The following is a 15,322-nucleotide window of genomic DNA, read 5'->3' on the forward strand; positions in this document are numbered from 1 at the left end:
ATGTTTTGTGCCCCAGTCATACCAAACCTCTTGCAGGACCTCATACATCTTGTGGCTTCTCCTCTGGGTAAAGGGGCTTTTACCTCTGCCTGGAATACTCCTTTCCCTCCCTCACCCCCTTTTGTCTGGCTAACTCCTCTTTATTATCACGTCCTCAGAGAGGCCTTTCCGGTCACTGAGACTGGGTTAGGTTCCCCTGTTGTACACCTGCAACCTATAGTCCCCATTCATAGTACTCCTGGGATGTGTAGTTCTGTGCTTAGGGTCTGTTCCTGCCCTCGGGCTTTGACAATGCCTGTCTCATTCACTGCATCAGCATAGTAAAAGGTACCTCAACATCATGGCTAAATGAGTGAATAAGTACATGATGTTTCTCATCATCCTCCCAAGCCTTAGTTACCTGCTTACTTCAACAGCACAGAGATTTTATTTGGCTTGGTCCAGAGGAGCATTTACTACAGATCATGGCATAAGAATTGTGCTTGGACTCAAACCCAAGCCTTTGGACTCTGCCCAGTTCTCATTCAGCTAGAACCCATTGAAGAGTAGACAGCCTGACGGTTCCCCTAAGTCCCTTCCACCCTTTCCTCATAAGGAGATCCTCCCTAGTTGGTAAATCATACTCTCGACTTTTGGTCTCCCCATTTCCTGGGGCTATAGACTCATTTCATGCTGTGCCAAGTCCTCCCTCCCCTAAATTGTACTTTCCTAGAGCAGCCCCGTGTCTTCTCACCCCCCATCCAGAATCTAGCAGAGAACCAAGCACATGCCATACTCATTGGCTGTGATCAATTTAGTCTTTGTCTATCATGTTACATGGAACCGGGTTTCATCTAGAGGAACTGTGGTAAGGTAAGGAGGAATCCGGGTTTGGAGTCATTATTGACCTGGGTTCCAGTCACTGCACCACCCCTTATCTAGCTATGTGACCTTAAGCAGTTCATTTTACCTCACTGAGCCTGTTAACTCATCCAAGAGGAGAGGAGATCACCATCAGCTCTTTAAGGTTGTGTGAAGAGTCAATGAACACATGAATGTGAAGTACCTAGGGCAGCTCCTGATTGTAGTAAGTGCTCAGTAAGAGTTGGTTCTGTTTGCTCCCCTTCTTTCTATCCACCCCCACACTGTAGGGTCCCCTGCTCCTGGAACCCTACAAAGAATTCAGACTTTTAGTGGTATATTTTAAACCCTATATTTGTTCATTTATTACACAATTTTTGAGCTCCTACTACAAGCTAAGTACTAGCATATATGTGTGGACTCTGCTTGGAACGTAATTTAACATTTCTAACATTCTTTCCATTTTTCCTTGGGTTGAAGAATTTCCAATTTCCAAATAGCCACAATACAGATAAACTTCAGGAATGTGATCCTTTTATAAACTGGGAACTTCCTAGGTAAGATGTGAAATTAGGCATTCTGTGCTCAGTTTGGGGAAATTAAGGAAGAGAGCAATCTGTTGACTGGGTGAGTCCAGGAAGGCTTCTCAGGAGAGTCCACAAGCCAGGATTGTATCACACAGCATGAGAGTAGGATTCAAATAGGCAAAGAGGCAGGGAGAGAGCATTCTGGACCAAGGGAGTGAGAGCGTTAGGATAGGGAAGGCACATTCTTTTCTCAGAAGGCCAGGAGGATAATGACCGGGAACAGACTCATATAAAGGAAGAAAGAGAGGGGTAGGGGAAGCCTTGGTGAGGGGAGTGACCAGAGGAGCTCGGATTGGGGATTTAGTTCTCAAAGGCCTCTATTTCCAGACTCAACCAGCCTCGCGGTTCACTGACTATGTCATTTCTTCTATGGTTATTTCCATTCTTATGTCCACGATAAGCCATACACTGAAAATATTATTGTCTCTTTTTAGGCTTTTGTCAGAAGGTGCAGATGTCAATGCAAGGCACAAACTTGGCTGGACAGCACTCATGGTGGCAGCCATCAACCGAAATGACAGGTGAGAGATCTCCTTCCACACAAGGCTCCCTTAGCCAGATCTCTGCAGACTATATTCCTGAATATTCTCCCATCCTTGCCTGCCCCCTGCTGTCTACTCCAGAGCTCAGGGATTAGGATTCAGTCTAAAGTACTGGACTGCATTTGGTGCATTGGACTGTATAGTAGATATGGAGAGGAGAGGTGTGGCTTTGGATCCCGCTTCATCATTCATTGGCTTTATGATCTTAGGCAAGTCATTTGCATTATTGTAGCAACCAAATGTTTAAAGCCTGTTGTAAATGGTTAAGTGTACATGTGTGAGTTATTACCATGTTCTCCTTATCCACTCTCTATCCATGTTGAGAATTCTGCAGTCCTTGTCCACAGCAAGGGCTTTTTTGGAGGTTCTGATGGAACCTTCCTTCCCTGCCACTGGAGGCTCTGCTATTTTCCTACCCACTCACCCATTCCCCCAGGGTTGTAGCTATTGTGTGAAGATTGAAATAGTCCACTTTGTATGGACAATTCACTTTGTATGGACAGTTATTTCTAATTCTTACAATCACCCTACAAAATATATATTATTATGCTCATTTCACATATGAGGAAACTGAAGCCTAAAGAGGTAAAGTCATTTGTCTAAGATGACATGGACAGGATTTATAACCAGGTTTGGCTGCCTGCAAAGTCTGTGTTTTTTCTGTATTTTGCTGGTGCCTCCCTATGCCAGATCCTAGACAGGTTCTAGTAGTTCTAGATGCTGCCTTTCCATCCCAGTTCTAATTTCTGTCCTGGTGGAGTCTGTATAACTGGAAGAACTGGGATGAAGTGTACATTCACTCTACCTAGACTGTGCAAAAGAATTGGTTAAATAAGAGCAAAAGGGGATACTTTCAGTGAAAGCAGTCTGGTTGCTTTAGTGGCAGTCACTGAAGTTGATAGTTGCAGTTACCAATTCTAATTCTCCCTTCAAGCAGGTCTTTAAGGCTTTTATCTGCCAGTACTGGCCACCTTTGGAAGGGTCGTAATGTGGAGGAAAGCAACAAAACTGGAATTTTATAGTATAGGGATAGTACTGTTTCAGACTGGCTGACTTAAATGTACTTGAAATCTCTCTTCTCTGCTTCTTTATTGTGAACTTATTCTCAGTCACTCAGTTTCCTTATTTGCCTTCTTTAGCTCTAAGCACTTATTCTTTAAAGAAAAACTTTGATATAAGCAGACTTTGCAGTTGAGAGACCTGGAATCCAGTCCTGGTTCTGACCCTTAGTTGAATTTTAGAACTCCATGGACACCCTGTTTCTTCATCAGAAATTTATTTTTACAAACATTTAGTAAATTTCTGCTCTGACCAGGCCCTGTGCTAGTGTTTGAAGAATCAGAGACCTTGAGTTCCCAGTCTAATGTGGAAAAGAAATGCAGGTAAGAGACATAGTATAGTGTAATCAGTGATATCAGAAGCAGAGGTTTGAGGGGACTTCATCTGGCCCCAGAATAGATTCTCACTATATTCTTTTGATAATCAAATAAGATAATATATGTGCTACAGGTTATAAATGGTGAGTTGTTATTCCCTCATGCCCACATTAGACATTTCTACACACAAACACAAATGTGTTTATTCTGTAACACTGATACTACAGTGATACCACTACTGATACCCCACCCACCAGTCTTCTTCCCCCAGCTTGCAGGTGTTTCCATCTGCAAAAAATAGCCAGTGGTGGTGAAAAAGGAAGAGGTGTGTTCCCTTCTATGTGTAGTATTTTCAGGATTGAGACTGGATAGGAAATAACACTATACTTAAGAGTACTGTCAATTAGTGATCAAAGAGCTGGTAGATGTGCTTTTGGGGACATTTCACTCTGAATCTAATGAGTTGTTGGTTTAACTGATTGCTCTGTCTTGATCCAGGACCATTAGCAAATGAGTGATGCTTGCTGAGCAAAGTGAGAGTGTTGGCTTGTATTTACTTGCTTTGGTTCCAAGGACTAATTATTAGTTTTTTAGCCTCCATTTTGTGCCCTCTTCTTCCTTTCAGTATCTAGGGAGGACAGATTTTTATTGAAAATAGCATACTCTCGGGCTGGATTTATTTATTCATATCATGAAATTTTTGTGGCCCCTACTGTTTGCCAGGTACTGTTCTAGGTACTTGACATAACATCAATGATAAACGAAGAACCCTGCCCACATAAAGCTTACTTTTATACTAGTGGTGATCCCTGTGTAGAGAGACGCATGGACAGACAATAAACGGTATAATGCATAAGTAAAGTAAATAATGTATTAGAGTGTAGGAAGTGCCATGGAAAAAAGGAAAAGTAGAAGTTGTTAAAAAAGGGAGGGCTAGCTGGTTAACTCAGTTGGTTAGAATGTGGCGTTTTAACACCAAGGTCAAGGGTTTGGGTCCCTGTACCGGCCAGCCACAAAAAAAGGCTGGGGGCAGGGGAAGTACCAGGAGTACATTGGTCAGGGTGAGTAGGCCTCATTGGGAAGGTGCCATGTGAGTAGTCTTGAAGGATTATCATGTCCATATCAGCACAATCTGCCAGTAAGTTTCTCCTTATTAGAAGTGTGCTGATTTTCATATAATCAGTCACCGAATCCTTCTAGAATCATATTGGCCAGGCCTGAAGTGCCGCCACCTTTGAATTGGATTTGGAGGAAGGGAAGGTAGAGAGACAGTATCCCTTGATTCCAGGCTGAAAGCAGAGACCCTTCACATCCTTTAGAATGTTGGCAGCCCATAAGCTCAAGAGAGAGATCCTGAGAGTAGCCCAGTCTTTTCACCCTCAGACACCGGCTTAATGTTATGTCCTTAGGGATATAGGATAGAATAGTCTCTGTCCATAAGGAGCTAACCTTCTTGTGAACTTTTATTTCTGTATATATTTGTTATTTTATTTACTTTTGAATAAGAGATGCAATGCTATCATGCTAAATTAAAAAAATATTCAGGGGAACTTAATTTATAATGTATTTCCTCTTTTTAGTTCCAAAAAGGGTTTGAGGTGACTTAAATTAAAATACAAATATAAATATACACAAGGGAGTTAAAACTGGATTAAGATGAGAAATCATATTGGTAAAAGGAAAGATAATTATATCAGGATTGAACAAGAGATTTTCTTTTCTGAAAATAGGTTTATTGTTTTTGTAAAAATAATATAGAGAAGAAAGTAGCAGTCAACCTGAATTCCCTCTGTCTAGAGATTGATCATTGTATGTATGTTTATGTGTGTGTGTATAATTTTACATGAATGAGACCATGCTGTACTCTCTGTAAATTAGGAAATTGGTGAAATTGAATATCAATTTAGATTGAAGTTTCCTAACAAGCAAGGCAAAAAGAGTTTGGTTCATCAGAAGAGAACTTTGTTCTGGCATTCCATTATATTATCATTTTCTGTGTCCAGCAAACCTTTTTTTAAAACTATACTGTGTCAGGTGGTGCTGATGTGCTAGGCTATCAGGGGATTCAGAGAATAAGCAGTCACAGCCTTTGCCTTAAGAAGCTTACTTGGACTACTGACATCAAGGACTTGAGTGATGTGATGGCCATTGTCTTCGGTAGCCATTCTGCCAAAGATTTACCAACATTCTACTAGGACAGTCCTTTTGCCAGCCCTAGTAACAGCTTGGGTGTAGTATTGACTTAAGGAGCAGTCACTGGGGTCTGGCCCCCTTCACCAGAAGGATAGTGAGCCCTCTATAAGCCTCATGACACAAGGCACTTGTTTAGCCTGAGTCTGGGTGCCTCATTCTATGTTGTACTCTGACCTAGCCCAGCTAAAGGCTAAGCCACAGGGTACCAGGATGATCACTGTGACTTAGCACAGCCTTCACCGGCTCGTGCAAATATACCCAGCCTTCAGCTAAATTCAATTAGTTTTTCTTTAAGAAGGAAAAGAAATCCAATTTTACCAAACACGGACAGACGGTGGAAGGCACTTTGATGTTACAACCTCTCAGGGATGCTTTGCTTAGTCACAAGTTCATAAGCAAGAAGGCTTAATTACTTGGGAAAACACAGGATTAAAACTGGACACAATGGCTGAGTATCCGCTCTCGGGCGACTTGATTCGAACCCATGCACCCAGTTCGTGTGTGGTGCAAACTTTGATGTGTACTATGACAAGCTGAAAGTCATGACCCCCTCGGGGAAGCTCCTTCAGATGGCATTTGCAGGATGTGTAGGCGGAGAGTTAGGGTCTGCCAGTCTTGTTTGCTCAACTTTGATGTCCAAGCAGCCACAGGCCCCACTGTTTGCTCTTTCACTGAGGGATGGATTGGGAGCCTCCTACCTTTCCCAGTGGACAATGGCCAGCAATGGAGTGTGACGACTGTTGACCATTCCAGGAGCCTGGCGGACCAGAACAGGGCTTTGGGAGGTGCAGAGCCTGGGAGGCCAAAAGCCATTTATAGGACAGTAATTTCTCCAGATGTAGCTTTCCTTAAACCCCTAGTTAGTGTTGGTTGGGTGCTTGTACTGGAGATAAAAATAGTCTGACAAGTTTTAGCAGATACCAAGTACTGCTTGACCCTCTGTCTAACACACTAAGGTATTTGTAAATTGAAAATTTAAGTCTTTTCTATTCTCTTTGTCAGAGTATATGTGCAGGGGATGTGGTTTAGAAGAAAAATGGTATGATTTAGATCCTTATCATTTCTAATTCCTCAAAAAAGAAGCTGTCATAACATTTCTGATAAAGGAATAGTATCCAGAACATATAAAGAACTCTTACAAATCAATAATAAAAAAACAAACAATCCAGTTTTTAAAAAGTGGGCAAAAGATTTGAGCAGTGTAAGCAGACACTTCACCAAAGAAGAGATGAATGGCAGGGGTCTGGCCAGTTATCTCAGTTGGTTAGAGTATGGTGCTGATAACACCAAGGGTCCAGAATTCAATCCCTGTACCAGAGAGCCACCAAAATTAAAAATCAAACAAACAAACAAAAACTGAGGGAAAAACAAAAGAGTTGAGTGGCAAATAAGTACATGAAAAGATACTCACCATTGATAGTCACTAAATGCAAATTAAAATCACAACGAGATACCACTATACACCTACTAGAATAGCTAAAATTTTTAAAAATTGGCAATATTAAGTCCTGGTGAAGATGCAGAACAATTGTCATACATTGCTGATAGGAATGCATAATGGTATAGCCTCACTGGAAAACACTTTGTCAGTTTCTTATAAAGGTAAAGAATACTTTTACCACACAGCCCAGCAATACCAGCCCCTAGGTGTTTGTCCAAGAGAAATAAAAACACATATCTGCAAAAAAAACTGTATGCAAATATTTATAGTACCTTTATTCATAATTGCCAAGATCTGGAAATAACCCAGATGTTCATCAACTGGTGAATGGACAAACAGTGTTGCATCTGTACAATGGACTACTACTAAGCAGTAAAAAACCAAAAAGAACAAACTACTGATATATGCAACAGCATGGACAAACCTTAAAAGGCTTATGCTAAGTTAAAGCCAACACAAAAAGCTACCTACTGTATAATTCCATTTATATGACATTCTGGAAAAGGCAGTACTCTAGGGACAGAAATCAGATTAGTGGTTGCCAGGGTTTGGGAGTGGGAGGAGGATATAAAGGAACTTTTGGGGTGATGGAAATATTCTATATCTTGATTATGGTGGTGGTTACATGATTGTATACAATTATCAAAACTCATCAAATTATACATCTTGAAAAGGATGAATTCTACTATGTGTAAATGGTACTTCAACAAACAGACTTTTTAAAAAGCTGTCATCCCTCTCCAATTTCCATTATTAACTGTGACCAGTGGCATACTGAGAATTTGTGTTTGTAGTGTCAAAATTAATTCTTATTGTTAATGGTCACCTGGAATGTTTTGAATTCTTACTGTTGATGGTATCTCACATTAGAGTACTATGTATTCTGGTTATTTGTAGAGAAGGAAGATTTGTGAATTCACACCATCAGTGATGTCTTGAAGTATAATTACTGATGAATAGTGATAAATTCACTTTACAAGTGGTATACAGTGGGCTTATATAAATTCACAAAGTACATATATGATTCTTTATTCTAGCAAGGAGAAAGTTTGGGGTACAAGGCTGGGAGTTTGCTTCTCCCACACCATTCTTGGGCTCCTTATCCCTGGACTGCCATGCAGGGAGACCAGCTATATAATGAGGCCATGGAACTAAAGATCCTGAAAGAAGAGGGTGGAGTGGGGAGATTCAGATTTGAGTCTGCTTGGGCTTGCTGGCCATTTTTGCAAGCCACTGCCTCAGAGAAGGTGAGAACCTCAAGGCAGAGCATGAGGCACCAGCACAACTGTTTGAAATTCCCCACAGGAGGCTCCCTCCCTCCTCCTGCCTTTTCTCCTGGAGTGCATTTCATCAGCATCGGAAGGACTGGTTCCCGGCACTGCCTTCCCTGCTTGGCCAGCGTCCCTGAGGAACTGAGCTAATGAGTGGATAACACGCATTTGCCAAGTCCTTCCTGGATGTGGTACCTGGGCTTTGTTAATTTTAAAATGCTGCCATCCTTGGCTGAAGACTATTTAATTCCTTCTCACAGTAGTCATTTATTTTTAGCATTTGCTTGTTTTCCTTACACCTTACTTGTGGGGTGGTGGGGGGGAGCATTAAACCCTAGCTTTTAGAAACCAACAGATTAAGCCAAATGGCTGTCCTACAGGAGAGATTTTACAGGCCTTTGTGGACTATGACAGATCCACAGGTGTTCTTAGAGCAACGAGCCGATGCTGCTTTCACAGCTAGGTCACTGGCAGCCTCCGTGAGAAGCTCTCCTTCCTTGCTGACTCTCCAGAGGCAGAGCAGGTAGAGCACCCCTGTACCTGTCCTTGAATGTGGGTCCTTTGGGAGTCAGACCACATGGAGGCCTATCCTGCCTCAGGGGCATAGAGCCTCTTCCCAGGGTCCCCAGCCTACTCTTGGCCTGGCTTCATGCTGTAGAGTGGTGCTTCCTTCTGCCCAAGGAGCCTAGGTTTTGTGCTGTCTGATCTTCTGACTGTAGTGATGATGGTGATGGCTATCATTGATCAGATGCCTTCTATGTGGTAGGCCCATATTAAGCACTTCCCACGTTGGCTCTAATCCTCAGGGCAATCTTGAAAAGGAAGGATTTTAATCCTTATTTTACAGATATTGAAAATGAAGCTCAGAGATGCCCAAGCTTGTCCAGTTAGTGAAAGAAGTAGCTCTCTGAACCCCAAACCCTTGTTCTTCTTTCCACTGTAACACACTACCTATGCAAGGAAGGGGCAAGAAGCAAGGCCCTGGGATGGACCAATGAATGTTAGGACTGGGAGTCAAGTCAGTTCAGTCAGGGTTCTTGATGACCCACTATGTGCCAGATGATTTTGAGAACTCTAAACACAAACAAACCACTCTCCTTGTCCTCAAAATACTGACAGTCAGAAAAGGGATAAAACCAGTCCCGCTTTGACTGCAGGATGAAGCAGAGTGTGGTCAGTACCACAGAGAACACCACAGAGAGTGCTGTGGGGGAGATCATGCTGTGTAAAGGTGACATCATGAAAGGAAGCCCTTTTTGAGGAGTTGGGCCTTGAAAAATGGACAGGATTTGATTGGTAAAGGAGGGGAGTAGAGGGACAGCACTTATGGAAGAAGGACCATTGTGAGCCTAGGCTCACAGAGGTGAGAAAGTAAGGATGTGCAAGAACTAGTAGGAGGAATTGACAGGGTCTGGGGAACAGAGAGTGTGCGTGAAAGACCTCAACTAGCACAGACCGTGATCCTCTCTGGCTATGTCTAGTATAGCATATGGAACAATTGTGGGCTCTAGAGCCAGACTAGCTGTGCTCAAATCCAAGATTTGCCTCTTTCTAGTTACATACCTTGGCAGGTTCCTTCACTTTTCTATGATTGTTTCCTCAGCCATAAAATGGGGATAATTGGATCTACCTCAAAAGGCTGTTTTGAGGTTTAAATGTGTAAATATATGTAAAGTGTTTAAAACAGCACCTGACATATAGTAAGCACTTGGTAAGGGTTTACTACTTTAGTTAATAGTAGCATAGTAGTAGTAGTAGTAGTGCCTTCATTATTATTATTATTACTGGTACTGCTGCTGTTGGCTGTGGGTCACCCCAGGATGAGGTTAATGAATGCCCCGCAGGCAAGCCAACCTTTGATTAAGGTGGTGGTGTAACCTGTCTCTCATAATTATCTCATAGGTGACTCAAAAGCAGTAGGGCTTTGGGAATTCTTTTTCCAATCCTTTTTATCTAGGAAGCTGGGCCTAGAACATGGGACTCTTGAGCATGGTGCCTTGACGTGGGGCCAGCTTTTGTCCCAGGTAGCCACCTGCCCCATGCAGGACAGAGCCTTGTGTTTCCCAGCAAGAAAGGATGGGTGAGGGTACTGGCCAGGTACCTGGAATGCCAGCACCATGCCCCTAGAAAAGTGTGCTGGGCTTGACATTTCTCCCACCGCTGCTGCTATGGCCGATTATCTCTGAGTAACAGTCATTTCTAATCCCATTTGGAATTGTTGCTCAAGATAATCCTGTTTCATGGTAATGATATTCCAATTCCAGCATGCACCCGTTTCTAGTTTAGCAGATGCATGTCTTGACCTCAGGCAACCCAAAACACTGCTCCCTGGAATGCAGTGCCAACTCATTTGCCTAACATGACAGTCTCGAGGTACCCTCCCCCCCTCAATGCTATATCCCATCTTAGGGTTCTGTGTTCAATGCTGTCTTCATGAAGAATGAAAGGGTGTTCCATTTCTAGAGAATGATATGGTCCAGTCCTGCACCTCTTCTTTAAAAAACACCTTCTTTATGGGCCGAGCCCGTGGCGCACTCGGGAGAGTGCGGTGCTGGGAGCACGGCGACGCTCCCACCACAGGTTCAGATACTATATAGGAATGGCCGGTGCACTCACTGGCTGAGTGCCAGTCACGAAAAAGACAAAAACAAAACAAAACAAAAAAAAACACCTTCTTTAAAAGCAGCTATGCCACAAAGCTGCTTATTTGAATAGGGCTGCCCGGCTGGTGGGTCAGGGGTCTGCAGTAGATAATGGTGGGTGTGTCTGAGTTTCAGCAAGGTATTTGGCTGTCTCTCATGACACCCACATGAATAAAATATGTGGAAAATAGTACAGTCACACTAATAACTGGTGAGTGACCTGCTTCGTTGTTTATATATGAGTGTACATCAGACTAGAGAGCAAACTCAAGTGGTGAGCCACGAGGCTCTGCCCCACTCGGTAGTTATATCACTGATTTCATTGAGGTCATTGATAAATGCCAACCAAATTGGCAGATTAAATGAAGCTTGAAGAGATACTAATATGTTGGGTGAAAGAATTGGGGACATAAAAAAAAGAACTGAATGGGCTCGATAGAGCAATGGCTAAATCTGTGTTGATAAAAATTAATAGGGATGAATGTGTAAGTCAACCATTAAAACCAAAAACCAACTGTAAAATTCAAGGTTCAATACCTCGCAATACTAATTAAAGCCTAAGAGCTGACTACAAACTCAATGTGTGAGTCTATAGTGCAACATCAAGGCCCCTTCTGGCCTTGTGAACTAATTCAACAAATTTTGCGAATTAATTCAACAAGTGTTTACTGCCCTGTATAAGCCCTGTATGTGAGGAAACAGAGATGGTCAAGGTACAGTCCCTGCTTAGGGGGGAGCACAGTCTAGTTGTATATAACATGGTAGTGAAGGACAGAGGCCCTGGAATGAAACTGCCTGAGTTTAAAACCAAGCTCTACCTCTTACTAACTCTCAGCTTCCTCATCTGCAAAATAGGTATAATAATAGCACCTACTTCAGCATAAGGTGGTTGTGAAGATTAGAATGCATGTAAAACTGCATGATGCTGTGCACTAAGTACACATAGTATGTAGTAGCTGTCTACTGCTGTTACTAATATTACTGGTTTTCTTATTGTTGTTATTTTCACCCAATGTGTAAGAGATATACCAGCCCCAACATACCCTTACAGATCATTTGACTAGAGGAAGCCTAGTCATGGCTCATACTGCAATAGCAAGCCCTCACTACCAGGGCCTGACCATGTTCGCCCGCAGGTTTTGTGACTATGTTATGAACCCTAGATTGAAAGACATGGAAGTGTATTTAGAACTAGGTTGAGGATGTGAGATTGGGATTGTCCTGGAAACCCTTTTATGGGTGACCTTGATTCCTTAGCTCTCTGCTTAATATTCCATGCCTTCCTTGAGCCTTGCCCCTAATTATGTCACCTCTCTCTGGGCCTACCTTTTGACCCTTCTCTATCTCAGTCAGACTCCCTTTTATCCCAGCAAGCTGCTGTGACCCACTTGCTTTAACTATTATTTGAAAACATCACTGGTCCTGGTACATAGTAGGGGCTCAGTAACTATGGGATGGTTAGACAGATTAATGCATGGTCAGGTGGGTGACAGTCAGTGTGGTTTAGGGGAATGTGCACCAGTTTCGGACCCAGACAGAGCTGGATTTGAATCTTGGTTCCTGTGTTTATTTAATCTGTGTACTTAGTAATTCATGTTATCTTGCTGAACTTCAGTTTACTCATTTATAAAATGAGACTGGTACCTCATTGCAGGTTGTTATAAGGATCTGAAATAGTGAATGTAAAGTGCCTACCACACTGGCAACTTTATTATGATTATTGATCTTTACCTATTGAGGTAAGTAAACAAAAGATTGTCATCCTCATTTGAGGAAATTGGGACACATTTTTTGCATAGGTACCTAACTTATTACCTAACTTTTAATTCAATTCCTAAGGAAGATGGCTTTGAAAAGAAAACTGTTCTCCCTGCCATCTCGAACCTCAGCCCATGCCCCCATGCCATAGAACCTTAGATTTAACACATGCTAGCACCTTTGGTCAGGCCGCCTGGCTTTTTTGACCAGCCAGTAGACCAGGTTACTGAATGAACCACAGCTCATTTGATTTTCCAGCAAACCTCCTGAACTGTGACCTCTTTGCTTCCCCTCTCATCAAGGTGTACACTGGGTTGAGAATAGGTCATTCTTTGTCTTCTTCTTGGGACCTGTGACACTCATCACAGTGACCCTATGCTTTAGATGTGAGGGTGAGGAGGAGGAGGAGTCGAAGGAGCTTCTTCTGAAGCTCAACATTGTGTGGGGATGACCTGGAGCTGGGATCACTGCCCTTCTTGCTTCACCAACTCCAGCTGCTCGCCAGCCGTCTTTGACATGCGCCTGGCCTAGCTCACACTACAGGTTTCATCACTCTTCCCTAAACAATGTGAGGACCCTGAGCCCCTCCGGCCACTGAGAGCAGAAAGCCTTAACTTCAATCGATGTAACTGCCCTCACATGCATTGTGACTCCCCACTGCCCTAAATGCAAAAGCCAACCTTCTATATGTGCTCCCACTTCTAATCTAATTACAGCCTGATCAGCAAATTAATTTGGCTGTGGCTCCAAAGGGAGTTCCCTGAATCCCAGGAGCTGCCATTTAGGGACCACCCTCTTATTCATTTCTTTAGCTTTGTCCGGGAATTGCCTGTAGCCCAGGAAGGGCCTGGTGCTCATGAGAGGAAGATGGAGGTTTTCCACAGCTAAACTACGTGCAGCCTAGTTTGGACCTTCAGGTGGGAGAGGGCTGGGCAGAGACAGTTGCTTTCCACCTCTCGCTCCCATTTCCCATCAAATAAAATAATGATTTCATTTATTCATCTTTCACTTATTTATTCATACACTCATTCAGAAAACATCTATTGACCACTTGCTATGATCCAGGCACTGGGCAGGGAGCTGGGAAATAAGATTGAGACATTGCCCTTGCCCCATAGTCTGGTGGGAAAGGCAAATAAAACAGGCAATCATGATACAATATGATGAGGGTCACCTACCATGGGGGTGACTACTGGGTGCCATGCAGACAAAGAGGAAGGGCATGGACCCAGGCTGGGAGTCCGAGAAGGCTCAGTTGAGTTGGGGACAGTGTCACCGAGGAGCTCTGAAGGAAGATGAGCACTAACTAGTTGAAGCAGGGAACAGCAGGTGGAATGGCATGTTTGATGGCCTTTGGTGTACATTATTTTCATTGGGACTTTAATTCTTCATCCCCCAATATCACTAGATTAGATAGGAATTAGAAGTTCTGTAATTAAGAACTCTGTGGAAGGAATAAATTTTTGGAACAAATAGGTTCAATTAATGTGTAAATAGAAGGGGAAAGGGTATCAACCCCTTTTTTAAAACATCCATCTGTGTTGCTGTACGTATACCCAGCCTGTTGTTTCTAACTGCTGCATCATGTTTCAGAGTGTGTAGCTACCACATATAAAGCTCATCCATCCCCCAAGTGATGGACACTTGATTGTCTGCAACTCCCACTGCTGCAGAATGCTATGATGGACAGTTTCCTGTGTTGCCTCTTACGGGCCTGCCTGAGAGTTTCTCTGGGAAGTATATACTTGGAAGCACGGAGGTAGTTTAATTTGACCAGGTACCACAAGATCCGCTTCCAGAATGGCTGCACCAGTCTGTATCCCAACAGTGCATGAAGAGTTCCAGATCCCCATCCTTAGCAACACTTCAACTTTTTCTGCTTTCTAACTTTTCAAATATGTTGAATTTCAAGTGGTATCTTGTTTTAATCTGCATTTCTCTAATAACAAATGAGCTTGAGGATCTCTTTCTATACTTAATAATCTTCTTTTGGTTTCCTACTCAGGAAATTGACTCTTCGTATCCTTGCCTCATTTTTCTGTTGGACTTCCTGATCCTAGCATTTCTATTAAAACCTGAATTGAGTCAGCATGCTCCTACAAACTGTTAGCTACCTGAGAGTCGATATAGGGAAGTGAGGCGCAATATAGCACACCTCTTGTGCTATGGACACTCTCTGCTTGCCTAGATTAGTAAGGCAAATAGGATGGCTGGAAATTATCTTTAGCCTTTGAGGTTGATACTGGCATTGTTAGGTGTATCTTTCCACAGACACTAGAGGCCAGATCCTGAGCTGACTGAGAATTACTGATATTCCCAAGCCTTTGCCCAGTGAGTGCCTGTGGAGTAGTTTCTTTGAGTGAAGATGTTTCTTGTTATAGAAAAGCATAATTGAATGGAATGGTGAACTCTGCCTCCTTTAATTCAGCTATTAATACCATGAAGGCCTAGCCCTCCATCATAGCCCATTTGGTACCAACTACTCAAATGTAAGGCAGCAGTACCTAAAACCAAACCTACAACGTAGCAGCCAGTATGCTAGCACCAGAACAAAGGAGAGGTTGCAGTTGTCCTTTGGTGAATCACCTCCAGTAGCAGTGCCTGCCTGCTTTGTGCCGTCAGATTCTGTTCTCATTGCTGGCCCTGTACTCCACTTGTCAGCAAGGTGGGCT

General features: G+C 42.9%; 1 protein-coding gene across 1 annotated transcript in view; it reads left to right on the forward strand.

Moving 5' to 3' along the window:
- Positions 1–15,322, forward strand: part of CLPB (ClpB family mitochondrial disaggregase) — a 160,228-nt gene that overhangs the window by 44,009 nt on the left and 100,897 nt on the right. The window contains exon 3 of the mRNA XM_063093871.1: positions 1,862–1,948. Within this exon, the coding sequence (XP_062949941.1) occupies positions 1,862–1,948 (87 nt within the window). The remainder of the gene's footprint in view (positions 1–1,861; positions 1,949–15,322) is intronic.

This window comes from Cynocephalus volans, chromosome 4, assembly GCF_027409185.1.
Source record: "Cynocephalus volans isolate mCynVol1 chromosome 4, mCynVol1.pri, whole genome shotgun sequence".
In the NCBI taxonomy this organism is placed as follows: domain Eukaryota; kingdom Metazoa; phylum Chordata; class Mammalia; order Dermoptera; family Cynocephalidae; genus Cynocephalus; species Cynocephalus volans.